The sequence below is a fragment of the Pimephales promelas genome, chromosome 19, assembly GCF_988280905.1.
Source record: "Pimephales promelas chromosome 19, fPimPro1.hap1.1, whole genome shotgun sequence".
Classification (NCBI taxonomy): domain Eukaryota; kingdom Metazoa; phylum Chordata; class Actinopteri; order Cypriniformes; family Leuciscidae; genus Pimephales; species Pimephales promelas.
Genome location: NC_142787.1, coordinates 13,682,901 through 13,698,367, shown reverse-complemented (window position 1 = coordinate 13,698,367; position 15,467 = coordinate 13,682,901). Strand labels below are relative to the sequence as shown.

General features: G+C 39.8%; 2 protein-coding genes across 2 annotated transcripts in view; one reads left to right on the top strand and one right to left on the bottom strand.

Moving 5' to 3' along the window:
• The window catches only part of haus1 (HAUS augmin-like complex, subunit 1), a 38,579-nt gene extending 23,117 nt beyond the window's left edge, over positions 1 to 15,462 (top strand). The window contains exons 4-11 of the mRNA XM_089123998.1: positions 9,049 to 9,223; positions 9,340 to 9,475; positions 10,288 to 10,422; positions 10,803 to 10,926; positions 12,731 to 12,796; positions 14,048 to 14,119; positions 14,393 to 14,440; positions 15,303 to 15,462. Of these exons, the coding sequence (XP_088980124.1) occupies positions 9,049 to 9,223; positions 9,340 to 9,475; positions 10,288 to 10,422; positions 10,803 to 10,926; positions 12,731 to 12,796; positions 14,048 to 14,119; positions 14,393 to 14,440; positions 15,303 to 15,368 (822 nt within the window). The 3' untranslated portion in view covers positions 15,369 to 15,462. The remainder of the gene's footprint in view (positions 1 to 9,048; positions 9,224 to 9,339; positions 9,476 to 10,287; positions 10,423 to 10,802; positions 10,927 to 12,730; positions 12,797 to 14,047; positions 14,120 to 14,392; positions 14,441 to 15,302) is intronic.
• On the bottom strand, positions 1,971 to 7,891 carry atp5f1a (ATP synthase F1 subunit alpha). The gene is made up of 11 exons (XM_039679230.2): positions 7,734 to 7,891; positions 6,974 to 7,049; positions 6,701 to 6,870; positions 6,021 to 6,194; positions 5,739 to 5,905; positions 5,355 to 5,655; positions 3,015 to 3,239; positions 2,830 to 2,937; positions 2,557 to 2,701; positions 2,320 to 2,470; positions 1,971 to 2,193 (listed from the first exon to the last, which is right to left on the bottom strand). Exons 1-11 carry the CDS (start codon positions 7,791 to 7,793, stop codon positions 2,115 to 2,117), a joined length of 1,656 nt encoding a protein of 551 aa, XP_039535164.2. The 5' UTR covers positions 7,794 to 7,891; the 3' UTR covers positions 1,971 to 2,114.
• Positions 15,463 to 15,467: the final 5 nt, after the last annotated feature.

Genomic DNA, 15,467 nt, shown 5'->3' with positions numbered 1-15,467 from the left:
AATGAGTTTTCAGTCCATTGACGGCAAGGATAAATTAATACTAAATACATTTCCAAATATACAAATAAATTCAAATAAAAGGTATAGCAGCTTATCTTGCCTTATGCGCCATTTTCCCTCCTCCGTTTCCCTCAAATAAACAAGGAGTGAGCACCTTTGGCGACAGAAATTATTACAAATGCGCATAAGCCCCGTAAGGTCCGCTATGCTGGTTTGTTGACATCTAGTTACCACAATTCCTTGCGCTCAGGTAGTTTGGCGTGACTGGCCTGGAATGCTAAAAAGTCGTTAGTTGTGGTTTGAAGTTGTGATTTACGTTCTCAAAAACGCAGCATTAGACTTTTAGGTCTCCCGAGGTCATCTAGCAGAGGCGGTAGCATTATTGTGGTTTACAACCTGCAGTTCAAGCGCTGTGTCTGCTCCTCAATTTTCATCATTTGAATGATTGGATTTGAGTATGAGTTAAATAAGTTCCCACTCTACAATCATTGCTACGGTCTATAAACCTTCTATGACTAAATCACATGCAGTTATGATGTCAGTTTGCCGACTTCGTCAATAGAGTGCCGAAGTTATGACGTCACTTTGTAGGCCAAACGCGGAAGTGAGTTAGCATTTTAGCACTTCCGGCTCCCTCGCCCTAAAGTCTAAAGTTTTTGCTAAATCTCCTGAAATAAGGTCTGTGGTTAACAAAGCCTCTAAATATTTTCACATTTTGATCTATGACATAAAACACACCAGTTATAACCTTTTTAAACTTTATATAGGCTTCAAAATGTATACATTTTGGATTAACTTGTAAAGATTATCTTGACATGCAAAAGGTGTAGGGGTCACAACTCTTTAATAAACACAGATCTTATTTTTTGCGATTTTCCTAAAGTCTATGTGGAAAATGCATTGCTTTTCGATCGAGGGAACCCATACGCCATAACTTCGGCACTCTTTTGACCCGGAAGTTCCACAGAATTCCTATTGTCAGGGACTTTGACATTCATTTGGAACTAAGTGGCGCTATGACAGCTAAGGATTTTCATCACTACTTGACCGTTTTAATTTCTCGCAAATGGTTACTGGCCTGACTCAATGCAAAAGCGTATTCTGGATTACAAATGGCTCATTTGTATGGCAGTTATTATCGGTTGATATCGGACTTTTTTTTTTTTTAACTAGATCATTATTGTGCACATCTTGGAAGTGGAAATCTTATTGATCAGACAGTTTTCAAATTCTGTTTTCACTTTAAAAGATCTGGAGGAGCAAGTGTTGCTGCTAATCTAGACTCTTTTGCTCTCTGAGGTAACGTAAGGCTAACTTAATACAGGACTTCTTTGTTTTATAGCAAATGCACATTGTGATCACTAGAGTCCTGAAGCACAGTCTCCACCTGGTGGCAAAGACATGAAACAAACACTAGTAAGAAGAGCTTTACCTGACTGTCTCTAGTGGCAGAATGTATAACCACCCAAAAATACATTGAACTGACCCCCGACAGCTCATACTACTATGAGTTGCTCGAGTTCCTACTTCTATAAGAAGTAGGAAATTTATTTTACAATAGTCCAATTTTTTAAATAAACACATTCTTAATGATGAATTAATGAATACAATCTCTGAACAGTAGTAAAACAATTATACATCAGTTCAGGTGCATTAAATAAACAAGCCAACTTTTGATTTCAATAATGTATTAGTAAATAAAGAATAAGTAAAATGGCTCACTTTAACTGTTAGTTCATGTTAAAATAAACTAACTGAAGTTTATGTAAAATAAAACCGTTCACAAACTACCTCTTGCATTTCTAAATGGTAAGGTTAACAAACCAAAAAACTTCTGAAACTACAACTAATTACATCTTTACAGCCCTAGAGAGCAGGAACTGACAGACTTTGAATACTAAACCAGTACATTAATTAAATGCACTAGATCCCCTGAATAAAAACACATCACATAAGCACAGAAACAAAGATGTAGTTGGGAACACTTTATTCTCTCTTAGGAGATTTCTGTACATCGAGGATCAAGTGCCACTTGAATTTCTTTAGGGTTTGTATAAATTTAAGCAGGAGCACTATGCAAACATTGACAAAACATTAGCGATACAGGAAACAATCTACTCGAAGCTTGAGAGGAAGCTGAGCACGATCTGCTTGAGTTTCGTGTCAGTGGCCTCTGAGATTTTACCTTCAGTCCTGAAACACAAATATAAGAAAATAAGCAAGTTAAATTTATAGCCGTCATTTGGGTCTTAAAGTGATCTCAGGAACAAGGTGTTCCACTGACATTGCAATGAATACTGAAGCGCTTCTGAAACTTACCTGATGGCTGCAAGCAGATCCTGATGCTGGCTGATGACATGTTGAAGGAAGGTTCTCTCAAATTTGGTGATCTTGCTAGGCTCCATCTTATCCAAGTGTCCTCTCACACCAGCATAAATGACAGCCACCTGCTCTTCAATGGCCATTGGACCTTGAGACAAAACAGCATGGGAACATTACAAATAGATAGGCTGAGAGCATGTCATCCAATGCAGTAGGGGGCAGCAGTGTACGTACAGTACTGGCCCTGCTTGAGCAGCTCTGTGAGTCGCACGCCTCGGTTGAGCAGCTGCTGTGTGGCGGCATCCAGATCAGAACCGAACTGGGCGAAAGCAGCCACCTCACGGTACTGAGCCAACTCCAGCTTCATGGTACCAGCCACCTGGAGAACAAACAGCAGGAGTTATAACCCTCTTTTTTGACACAGAATCCAGGGCAGCACAATATTGTGCAGCCCTACTAAAAACATGCCAAAACATCCATTGGGGCCCAAACTAGGACAAAACAAACCTGCTTCATGGCCTTGGTCTGGGCAGCAGAGCCGACACGGGACACGGACAGACCCACGTTGATAGCGGGACGGATGCCCTTGTAGAACAACTCAGTCTCCAAGAAAATCTGCAAGAAGAGATTAAGTAGATCAGCGTGTATATTAAACTTTTAATTGTGCAGGATCTGCTTGTGCAATGACTCACTTGTCCGTCGGTGATGGAGATGACATTGGTGGGAATGTAAGCGGACACGTCTCCGGCCTGGGTCTCGATAACGGGCAGGGCGGTGAGGGATCCACCACCGAAGTTGTCGTTCATCTTGGCCGCTCTCTCCAGCAGACGGGAGTGCAGGTAGAAGACGTCACCGGGGTAGGCCTCACGACCGGGGGGACGGCGCAGCAGCAGGGACATTTGACGGTAGGCAACAGCCTGAAAGAGCAACAAAGCTCACATTTTCTGCATTCAGACTCACACACAAACTCCTGCAATCCCATTAGACATACTGCATCATTTGATACGCACAATCTAGGACCTCAATTTAACTGTGCAACAGGAATATCGTCCGATAGCTTACACTTTCAGCAAGTCGAAAAAATTAAATAGTACTTTTGAGGTAAATTTCTTCATTTAATTTGCATAGCAAAACTACAGAGCTCTTATCAAAAACACTTTGATATCATCCTATGACATTATTATTGGAAGATATTTGGTGACTTCTGCTATACTGTAATAAAGAGCTCACTGATTTACCTTACTAGTTAATGGAAGATAGGCTGTCCATTTAAATAACAGTAAGTGCACCAAGTCACAGGTTTTTGCTCAGTTTGTGCCTCTGAATGAGTGTGAGCTTCATATTCACTATAGCATACATCAAAGCCTGATGATAATCACTGATGCAAACTTGTATAAAAGACTGCAGCTCCATCTTACAATATTTATCCTGAGAGATAATCCGTCCCGTGACATTGACGACAACAAGGGTAGACCAAAATAATGTTAAAACATTCACATGTTGGTGCTTTACCCTTCAGTAAACATCCATGTGTTAATCAAGTCTAGCCTATACGACTAGCCTGGCATACCAGACCTACATCAAGATGTTCGGTCTGGGAACTCGTCATTGACGGGGCTCAATCGGAGGGGCGGGATAAACGGTTGTCTTTCAATCTCTCTCTGCACGCAATTGGATAACGCTACAACCAATCAGAGCAACGAAGAAGGTGACAGCTGAAGGCCTCATTATGCTTCTGCGTCAACTCCACGGCGTAGCTACGTCGTCACTGCTACGGCGTCGTGGCCGTTTTATACTTCTGCGTGAGGTTGTGGTGCATTTCGCCGCCAGAAAGCTAGGGGGGTTCGCGAATCTCTTTGGTTCCGTGCGCCGCGAGCGAAAGAGAGAGAATGTTGTTTTTGCAGCTGCCAGCTGAAGCTAATCGACGTTGAATAACAAGACGACACAAACTTTATTCCCACAGAATCAACACGGATGTCCAGGGCCCTTTCCACCCATAGACAATAAAATAAAGGTTCCACCCGAGCTGCCATAACGATACCCGTTCGAAATGACTTAAAGGATTTTTTCAGTCTCCACGTGGAACTGTGCTATGGCAGGATATAATGTGTCCCGTGGCAGACTTGGTTAGTACTGTATTATCAATGATGCAACCGTGAACATTGTATTGAAAATAAACAACAAACTGTGTTTCAAAACAAACGTTGATTTATTGATTGAAGTTTATTGCGAGCAAAAAAGAAAGAAAAGAATATAGACATATAATTAACAATGAAATAAAAAAACAGTTTATTTTTAGATTAATTCTTTATTTACTTTCTTTATAAGAGTATTATAATTATCAGAACGAGGGTGCAAATGTTAAAAATAGCGCTAATAGCGGGAGGGGGAAATCGGAAAAGCTACACTCCTGAATTGATGTATAATCTGACCAATCAAAGCCCTTGCTGTCTGCGTCGCCTCGACGCGTAGTTACAAATTTTTGGAGGTGCACGTCGAGCTACGGCGGAGGGGTCGGAGAGGGGTTCGCGTCGACAGATAGGGGTCTGCGGGGGTACGCCGTCGATTCGACGCAGAAGCATAAAACATGCTTTAGTCCCATGCGTTTTCCCACCAGCGGAACAAGTCGATATTAAACTTTTACCATATCCAGTCGGCAAAACTCCAAACACATCTCTTTTTTTAAATGGCTCAAGTGCCGTTCTTTGTTCTGGTTTCAAAGAAAAGCTTAAGTTCAAATCTGAATCGAAAGACAGCTGTTTGCCAGCAGCAGCAGCCATTCTTTGTATAAGTAGCAGTGAACCGTTGCAACTGTAGTCATTGTTAAACCCGCCCGCCGACTTTAAACACGATGTGATTGGCCTGACCAGAGTTTGTTTTTTTCAGCTAAAACTTCTATGAGAGTTGCAAGACCACACTGGCTGCAAAATAATTTGCTGCCGCTAGATTCCTAGGCTACTATACATGACATCTAGCATGCACAACTTGGTCATGTCTGGATTTGAAGGAGTAAATGTGTCCCAAGCTGTCACCTGTTTGGAGAGATCGTCATAGATGATCAGAGCGTGTTTGCCGTTGTCTCTGAAGTACTCTCCCATGGAGCAGCCGGAGTAAGGAGCCAGGTACTGCAGGGGAGCGGCATCAGACGCGGTGGCAGACACCACGATGGTGTATTTCATGGCATCAGTGTCTGTCAGCCTCTTCACCAGCTGGGCCACAGTGGATCTCTTCTGACCGATGGCCACGTAGATGCAGTACAGCTTCTTTTTCTCCTCAGTGCCGTCATTGAAGCGCTTCTGGTTGATGATGGTGTCGATGGCAATGGCGGTTTTGCTTGGGTAAACAAACTCAGAAATGGATAACTGAGCTAAAATTGACTCAAATAAAGCCAGCAAGCATTAATCTCCTGCACTTACCCAGTCTGTCTGTCACCAATGATCAGCTCTCTCTGGCCACGGCCAATGGGCACCAGACTGTCCACGGCTTTGATGCCGGTCTGCATGGGCTCCCTCACAGAGATGCGAGGGATGATGCCAGGGGCCTTCAGACCCACACGCCTACGCTCCTTAGAGCCCAAGGGACCCTTGGAGGAGAAACACAAGACAGATTGTTCAACTCTAAAGGAATAATTCCAAAAAACTGCATCAATATTAAAGGAAGGATATACAACTATGCAAGTAACCAATTAGTGGTCAGACCTTGCCATCAATGGGGTTTCCCAGAGCGTCCACAACACGGCCAAGCAGCTCCTCTCCGACAGGAACGTCCACGATAGCTCCTGTTCTCTTGACAACATCACCCTCCTTAATGAGTTTGTCATTACCGAACACCACAACACCAACGTTATCAGCCTCCAAGTTCAGAGACATTCCCTAAGAGGAGAAGTGAAAGTGATGCAACATAACGTTAAAAATAAAACCCAGTTGACTATGAATTTCAGAAATTTGTTCAGTTAAAATAATTTGACAAGTAAAATATATAAGAATTGTGCATAACATGCATCTCGAACAATAATGCACTCAAAAGACAATGCATGTACACTACATAAAAGGGATAGATCTAAAAATAAATTCAGTCTATTTATTCACCCTCAAGTTGTTCCAACTGTGCATTCATTTCTTTCTGCTGAAAAGATATGAGAATACTCCAATTATTTGGGTAATAATACAAAATTGAAGCCAATTGAGACCTATTAACAGTTTGATTACCAAGATTCTTCAAAATATCTTGTTCAGCAGAAAGATAATACAGGTATGGAACAACTTGAGGATGAGTAAATGACAATTGTCAGTTTTAGGTGAATTATCCCATTAAGAATCTTGAAGCATCTGGACACCTTGAGGCTCAGCCACGACCTCATGACCCCAGGCTCACTCACCTTCAGACCAGAGGAGAACTCCACCATCTCTTCAGCCTGCACGTTTCTCAGCCCATACACACGAGCGATACCGTCACCAATGGACAGCACACGGCCGGTCTCCTGCAGATCCGCACTAGTGTCAGCTCCAAGAATCTTCTCCTCCAGAATGCTGGACACCTCCGCTGTGCCTTAAAAACAATGAACAGTGAAATGAATGCATGCAATACAAGAGTTTCAAAACAAAAAACACCTAAATGTCCCAAGTGCAACACAAAAATAAACATTTAATACCGATCTTCTGCAGCCATGGTCTGGCAGTGTGCAGGTTCTTTGCTCCAACACATACAGCAGCAACATTCTTGGAAACCTGCAATTGCAAATATATTAGTTATATTACCACAATGATAAGTGTTAGTAACAGACACCAGAATCGGAGCATGTTGCTTGTTAGTCCTTGACCTTCATGCGCCATCAACAACCACGTCATTGAACCTAAAACTATTAACGGTGTAATAACAGAAAATCTACAAATACGATTCAGCGTATAACTTCTCATCTGCAAACATAAGAATGAGTTCCGTGATCGTAATGCAACACGAAGTCCTATGACATCATTCAAACGTAGGCTACGCCTAAATAAAGGGTAAACGCAAGTGAAACAACAATGTTTATACATGGATGCACTAAACCATTAAGCACTAAAATACCCCAAATTCAGTCAAATAGAAGAAACAACTGACAGCTGACCAGTCTCAAACCCAAGCAGCATTTCCTGACCTTCAATTGGGAATGTCATTCATTGGTAACCTCGCAAAACATGCAAACGTAACCACATACACGGCAAATATACGTTTAAAACACGCAGAATCGGTTCCCTAAAAGTACGTTGTTAAAGTTTAAAACACAAACAAATAAAGCTAAAATCAAACGGTGCGAAAGTAGGCCTCTCATACTGCAAGATGGCGACGCGCAGCCTCACGCCATTTACAAGCGTTGACATTCACCGGCTCGGCGCTGCACCCGTGTTAAAACACCACAAAATGAGACTTACTAATCCGGCCCGTCTGGGCAAGGTGCGGGCCAGAGCCGCCGCAACGCGAACGGAGAGCATGGTTTTTGATTAGTTTTGCTGTGTGAGCTTGAGCGTGTGTCCTCCTGCAGCGGCCGGCTGATGCGCGAGGAGCTGAGTGAAGGAAATGGAGGTCGCGAGCTCCGCTCATATACGAAAGGTCAACATCAGACCCGGATGCAGTTCCCTGAGACGACCCGAGATATTTTTATTCATGTAGATTGTAACATATAAAGTCAAGCTATGTCCATTAAACTGTGTTTGAGTTGTTTAAAAAAAATAAAATAAAAAATATTAAACATTTTTTTCATTTGTGCATTTTATCCGAAGGAGGGACAATAGCTTATATTTTAAAGTATAAAAATCTGCCAAATATCTTTTCTTTTAGAAAGATATACTTATAAATAGGCAAATTATTTATGTGATTTAATTTAAAACTAGAAAAGGAACATTTCAATAATTAACATTTTTGTTTTGAGAAAACAAATTACATAATTATATTTACAAAATCACGCTGAATCACTGATGACAGTGCGCTGAACTTTTTTTAAGGGATATGAAAATGTATCCAATTTTTTAGGGATATGAAAATGTAAACGTTTTGAACATTTTAACACGAACTTCCCTGCAATGTCCTAGAATCTCATTGGTCGGTTTTGTCATTCGTGCAGCCAATGAGAAATACGCATTGAGACTCCGGAACAAGAAGAACAAATCCAGTGGCGGGAGGTTTATGGTTTATGTGTTGTTGGGTCCAACTTCTGAAGTTTATAACTGAATCTGATTAGATGTGACTCTAAATTAGTGGAAATATGTGCGAGAAGAGCAAAATCGTGAGTTAACGTCTTTGTAGAATTCACTAGAATGATATACACCAAACTATTAAAATGTAGGTATTTAAATACAATGTAATTCGCTTTATCAAATGCGTAAATAGCAGTGCCGTTGTTCCATGTACGTTGTTTACATGTACAGTGTTTATCTGTACTGAATACACACTTAGTTATCATTTTTTTATTACATGTATTCAATTTGATTTTTAGATGTTTGATATGGTATGTCCAACACGTCCCTTAGCTCGATAAGAACAAAACAACAAAAATGAAAACAAAAATGTTGGACATGCAATACCATCTTATCCCTTTAAATACATTGTTAATGCCATGGTAACAAAATGTATATAATAATCATTCAGAATCATGTTGTATATCAAAGTACCACGGTGTTCCCAAGCTATGGCAATTCATTTTGATTCTTGAATGTTCTATTGACATTTTAATATACCATGTAATTGCAGGTGACCCAGTGGCTCAGGAAGGTGTTCGGACAGCAGCCGGTACCCGAGTTTGAGATGAACACGCGCACAGTGGAGATTCTGTACGAGTTGGCGGAGAGCAGTGAGATGAGATGCAGAGAGGTTGAGCTACTCATCGAGGACCACAAGCAGAAAACAGAAGAGTACTGCAGTGATGGTGAGACTCTAGGATTGTCACTTTGGAGAAAACAGCCTGCCAAGTGCATACATGTTCTGTAAATCTACATTTTCGGTTGTGCAATAAATTAATCATCATTTTGTGGTCTATGGCAGGTGCCCATCTGCAGGAAGTGCTTCTCCAGGGAGTTGGACTTCAGTCTGGAGGACTTTCCAAACCCACAGTGCACTTGCTGTCGGTGCTGGAGGCCACCGCTGAAGTGCTTAAACTCAAAGACACATCACTTGGAAGGTAAAAAAACATGTTACAACATAAACAACCAAAGAAAATCAATTGGTTGAAAATCATGTTGTTCAAGAACCAATCTTAAAGTGCCCCTGTTATGCTATTTCAAATATTACCTTTCATGCATCCATTGTGTAATATGGCTTTTAGGTTTTAAACATCAAAGCGCATAACAAAACAAGTTATTGTCTCCTAAAAGAAAGAATAGATTCTGAACTGCTGAAATGAGTTATTCTCACTTTATGTTACATACCTAAAATACAGGTAACAATGTAACACAATGTAATGTATACAATGTAACAAATTTGCATAATGCCAGTCTATGATCTTCATTGGCTGCCTGTGAACAACACCTACTTGGACCTTCAAACACTTTAGTTGTATCTGAGACTGGAAGAGTTTGGTTCATGTTGTCGATATGTTGAGAATATGCTGTTTTCAGCGCTGTGAAATGAATCCACTTCAAAAGATGAGGACTCTCGCTGGAGTTTATACGGAAAAACTTACACCATCGTTACTGTTTGTATCACTGTGTATCAAGCACTGAGGAAAATCCTGAAATTCAGCTGCGGCAATAGGCATTTCGGTTCCGACACGCTTTAAGCGGTAGACCAATCACAACAGACTGACCAATCAGAGTGGAGTAGGCATATCACAACAGACCAATACAAAATTACATAATAGAGGCACATTCACCTGATTATTGGTGATTGTTGCAAACTTGGTAAAATCATATTTAGCCACATCCCCATGTGCATAATAACTGATTTAAACTATGTCTGTATTTTGTTGTTGATTTCACACTCTCTGGTCTCCAGTTACATGCCAGCGATCAATAAACTGACTAATGACGTGCTGGAGGCGGAGAAAACGGACCGGAAGTTGCAGCGGGAACTTTCTGCTGTTCGGAAGAAAATCACTGCCTCAGTTGTCATTCGGAAAAAACATCAGGAGTAAGAAAACACGAGAGATAATCAATGCGTTTTACTTTGCTGTTCTTTGTTTGTTAATTGTTCAAAATTTGAGTTTTTTTCATGAGAAAAGTTTTTTCATCTGTCATGATTTTTTACTGTTACTGTTCAGCTGCCTATAGTCCTCTTACTGATCATCATAAGAACAACTGCACAAATGTTTCTAGAACAGGGACTTTTGATCTTTTAGATCGGACACCATAAATATGATCATGTGAGGGGCCACCATCCTAAAATTTTAAGAGCCATCTGTCGTTTATAAACCATGGAGCCCCATCACATGTGGCTGTAATCATTGTCCCCAGACCCCAGTTTGGAAACCCCTGACCTTAAACTGATGCCTGTGTAAAACTGTGTTTCAGTGATTTGATGAAGATCACACATGTACAGCAGGTGGAAGCAGCTACAGCGGAGGAGAGGCTTCTGAACATGGACTTCATGAAGAATAAATCCAGAGATCTCACTTGCAGGAATAAGATTGCACAGGTTTGTGTCACCTTTTTTATTTAAAGGGGTGATGAACTGATAAATCAAATTTTCCTTGAGCTTTTGACATCTAAGAGATCATCATATTATAAGAATATCCTGTAAGTTTCAGAACTGAAAACGTCCTTGTTAGTCCAATAAAAGCTTTTATTTACACTAGCCTCTGCAAACGACTCGTTTTTCAAAGTGGGGAACTATGACGTCAAAGAGGATAAAACACCACACCCCCGCAGAAGAAGATCAACTCCTACTTCAACACGGCCAGTTTAGCCCCGCCCACCGATTCGCACATTACATGCACAGCTAAATAACAGATGCCTACCTCGTGAGTTGTGATGACAATCTGGATCGAGCTAACGAGCAATACAAAATATTTTGCAGCGCCTGGTTGTGGAAGAAGACAGTCGCTGTATAAGCTTCCTCTGGATTACAATAGGAATGCAAAACTATTTTGAATGACATTCCAGCTGATGAGGGTAAAACATCGTCGTCTGTTCGCTTCATTTCACTGAGGATTGTTTTATTAACAAGACTGGATTTGCAGACCAATTATGAGTAAAGAACGGTGCTGTGCCGTCTATATTGGATCTGACAGGAATTGTGCAACACACGGACTCTGGGTCGAACATGTATGGGTGAATCCGGTTGCCATTTTACAACATTGGGCGTTTTCCCCCACGTGCACCGACGGGTGAGTTAAACTCATTATAATATGCAAAACTGTTCTCCACTCGCAGCAGTGGGCGTTTACTTCCAAGTCTTCAGTGCGACACGCCCATAAAAACCGACCGTTTTTCAGGAAAGCTCACAACTTGGGTACAAAATAGCCTATTACTTATTCATTTTGATGTTTTTGAATGCAAAAACCAAGCGAACGTCTTAAAGGGTTAGTTTACCCAAAAATGAAAATTCTGTCGGTATTTACTCACCCTCATGTTGTTCCAACCCCGTAAGACCTTCGTTCATCTTCGGAACACAAATTAAGATATTTAAGATATTAAGCTCCTGCATACAGTCCGTAGGCTTCTTGAGGGACTGGCTCTTGCTGTCCCCAAAAAGTCATTAAAGACATCGTTAAAATAGTCCAAGTGACTACAGTGGCTTAATCTTAAGTTTATCAAACGACGAGAACACTTTTGTGCGCAAAAAAACAACAAAAATAACGACTTTATTTCAACTATTCGTTTATTTCTCCCTCTGCGCGAGTCAGGTTACTAGTTTAATAGTGTAAGCTTCTGTTATTGTACGTCACACGCATCACACACATGACCAGCGTCGGCCAATAGTGAGCCTACGTGTGACGTAGCTTTACGCTATCACACTACGTTAACTGACTACAGGCCCATGGAGAAGGAAGTGAATGGTTGAAATAAAGTCGTTATTTTTGTTGTTTTTTTGCGCACAAAAGTGTTCTCGTCGTTTGATAAACTTAAGATTGAGCCACTGTAGTCACTTGGACTATTTTAACGATGTCTTTAATGACTTTTTGGGGACAGCAAGAGCCAGTCCCTCAAGAAGCCTACGGACTGTATGCAGGAGCGATCTTAATATCTTAAATATCTTAATTTGTGTTCCGAAGATGAACGAAGGTCTTACGGGGTTGGAACAACATGAGGGTGAGTAAATACCGACAGAATTTTCATTTTTGGGTGAACTAACCCTTTAAGTTGACCTCAGACAACAATATAATAAAATTTAAAAAGCCAGTTCATGACCCCTTTAACACTGTATCCGAGCATCACTTCATACGGTTTTATGTCTGTCATGCGGCCTTATTCAAACAGAATCTGTGTGTTTCTGACAGGAAAAGCTGGACTCGCGGCAGATGGACGATTCTTTAACCCATCAGGCCATCCTGCAGTTATCAGAGGTAAACTACCCTACTAATGTACCAGATCACCAAAGATGTTTTAAAGGGGGTGTTGATTGTGATTTCACTTTTTTTCATTTTAAATAGTGTGTAATGTTGCTGTTGGTGCATGAACAGTATCTGCAAAGTTGCAGCGCTGAATGGTGAGTGTAAGCAGAGAAATCGTCTTTTAAAAATCAGGAAGTTGAATGCATACAAAAACGACTCGAATGGGATTAAAGCGGGTTTTATACATAACTAACCCATTTGCATCAAACCTCCCTCTGGAATATGCAAAAAGGTCATGGCCATATTTCCGCGGCTCGTCGAAAGTGTGTTATTTTCACGCAGCTGTCGGGTCTTCTGTGTTCGAGCTTCTCACGGAAGTTGTAGTTCGTCAACAATGGATACAATTTATGTTTGATTATGTTCCTGAAAATGACGATTGTAATTTAGCTCTCTGTGCTGCGCATTTTACGAAAGACAGCTTCCAGAAATCTCCACGAATTCAACAAGAAACTGTTACTAAAACATGAAGCACTTCCAACTTTAAAACCAGAGGCAGCCTGCCTGGTTAAAACTAGACCATTCTCAGTTGTAACTGAGTTATGGTCTGGCAAAGTGTCATAGACAAATCATTTCCAGAGGCGTCACCAAACGGACATCGCGGGTAGACCTAAAACCAATCAGAGCGATGAAGGAGATGACATATGCAGAGCGGCGGCCGGTGGAGAAACATCTTCGAGTGTTGTTCTTTGCTCGGTTTTTAACAAAAAGGAAACGTTCAGATCAGATCGCTTAAAACAGATGCGATAGCTGATTCGAGCGAGTGATGTTCGACAGCGGCGTCTATCTTTGTAATGTAGGGTACAAAATCTGCTTCAAAATCCCAGCGCTGTTGTCATGCCATCTGAGGACTCGGTTACTTTGCTTTATTTTCAGATTCAGTTATAGGCTCGTTCTTGCATACTAGAGCTTGTACGCACATGCGCTCTTTTTGAAAACAACACTTTAAATCTCTTGACAAACTAAAAGATGTAAATGAAATTTGTACGAATTCTAAATAAAAGATACAGGTTGTACTTAATATCAGCTTGCTTATTTGGCTGAAGATAAGGATTTTTTGAGTTTTTCAGGGTCAAACAGCGACATTACACACTAAAGAACATGAACTTGTAAAAACGCAGAATATGTCCTCTTTAAACTGAAACAAAACTGCATCTTACAAGATGGTATAAAAGTTGTTTACTCTGATATTTTTTCTATACTTAGAAAATCGCTTCCCTGAAAGAAGAAACACTGCCTTTGAAGAAGAAACTAGAGCCGTATAGTGATTTGAGCCCTGTAAGTATATTTCTGTCAAGATTTTCCTCATTGAACATGGGAACCATCATGGCAGTGAGTTTTGCTTGAACAAGCACCAAGTGGTTTTGTTGTTTAATGTGTGGGGTAGTTATATAAATATTCATTTTTGTCATGCACGGCATATAGGACACATTTCAATTAAGTAATCACGTCCCCATCCATATAAATAATTTCTAATTGTTTTCAAATTCTAATCATTTTGATCCTTTATCCATTTTATCAGTTTTCATTACTGTTGTACTTTATTTCCAGAGTCCAGCTCTTGCGCGGGTAAAAATCGAGGAAGCTAAACGAGAGCTGGTAATGTTTAATTCACAATTTTTATATATATATATATATATATATATATATATATACACACATACTGGAAACATTACTGCTTTTAATTTATTTGAAAGAAGTCTCTTCGGCTCATCAAGGCTGCATTTATTTGATCAAATATAGAGAAAAAAAAAATGGTTTTCTATTTTAATATACTTTAAAATGTAGTTTATTCCTGTGATCAAAGCTGAATTTTCAGCATCATTACTCCAGTCTTTTGTGTCACATGATTCTTCAGAAATCACTCTTATATGCTGGTTTATTATCAATGTTGGAAAAAGTTAGTATTTAACTGCTGCTTAATATTTTTTTTATAACCTGTGATACTTTTTTCAGGATTCTTTGATGAATAAAAAGTTAAAGAAAGAACAGCATTTATTTAAAATGAAAAATATTTTGTAACATTATACATTACCGATGGACTGTATATCGGTAATGTATATAAAGTTTTTTTTTAAGTTTTTTTTTTAAGAAATTGGTACTCTTATTCAGCAAAAATTCATAGTAAATATTTACCTCAACTAATCCTGAAAAAAAGTATGGCATGTAAAAAAATTTTTTGAATTGTTTGAATTGTAATTTTGATTTTTTTTTTAAGAAGCACAACTGTTTCTAACATTGATCAGTCATCATATTAGAGTGATTTCTGAAGGATCTTGTGACACTGAAGACTGGATTATGCTGAAAATACAGATTTGATCACAGTTATACCACCAGGAATAGTAATGTTTCCAAACTTTTGACCCGAGAAAAAATTGTATATAAATATATATTTATTTATTAGTTAATTATTTTTAGGGGGGAAATGGTAATTTGAGTAACATTATTCTTTTATCTAAAGGCTGCCTTGGATGCCCAGCTGGAGCAGAAAGTGGACTTCATGAACACTTTATCTATAAATCTATAACGTATCTAATAAAACATTAAACGTGTTAATAAATGTAATAAATTTGACTTCCAACTTGTTGTATTTCTTGTAATAAACGCAATTCCTCTCCGAATCACA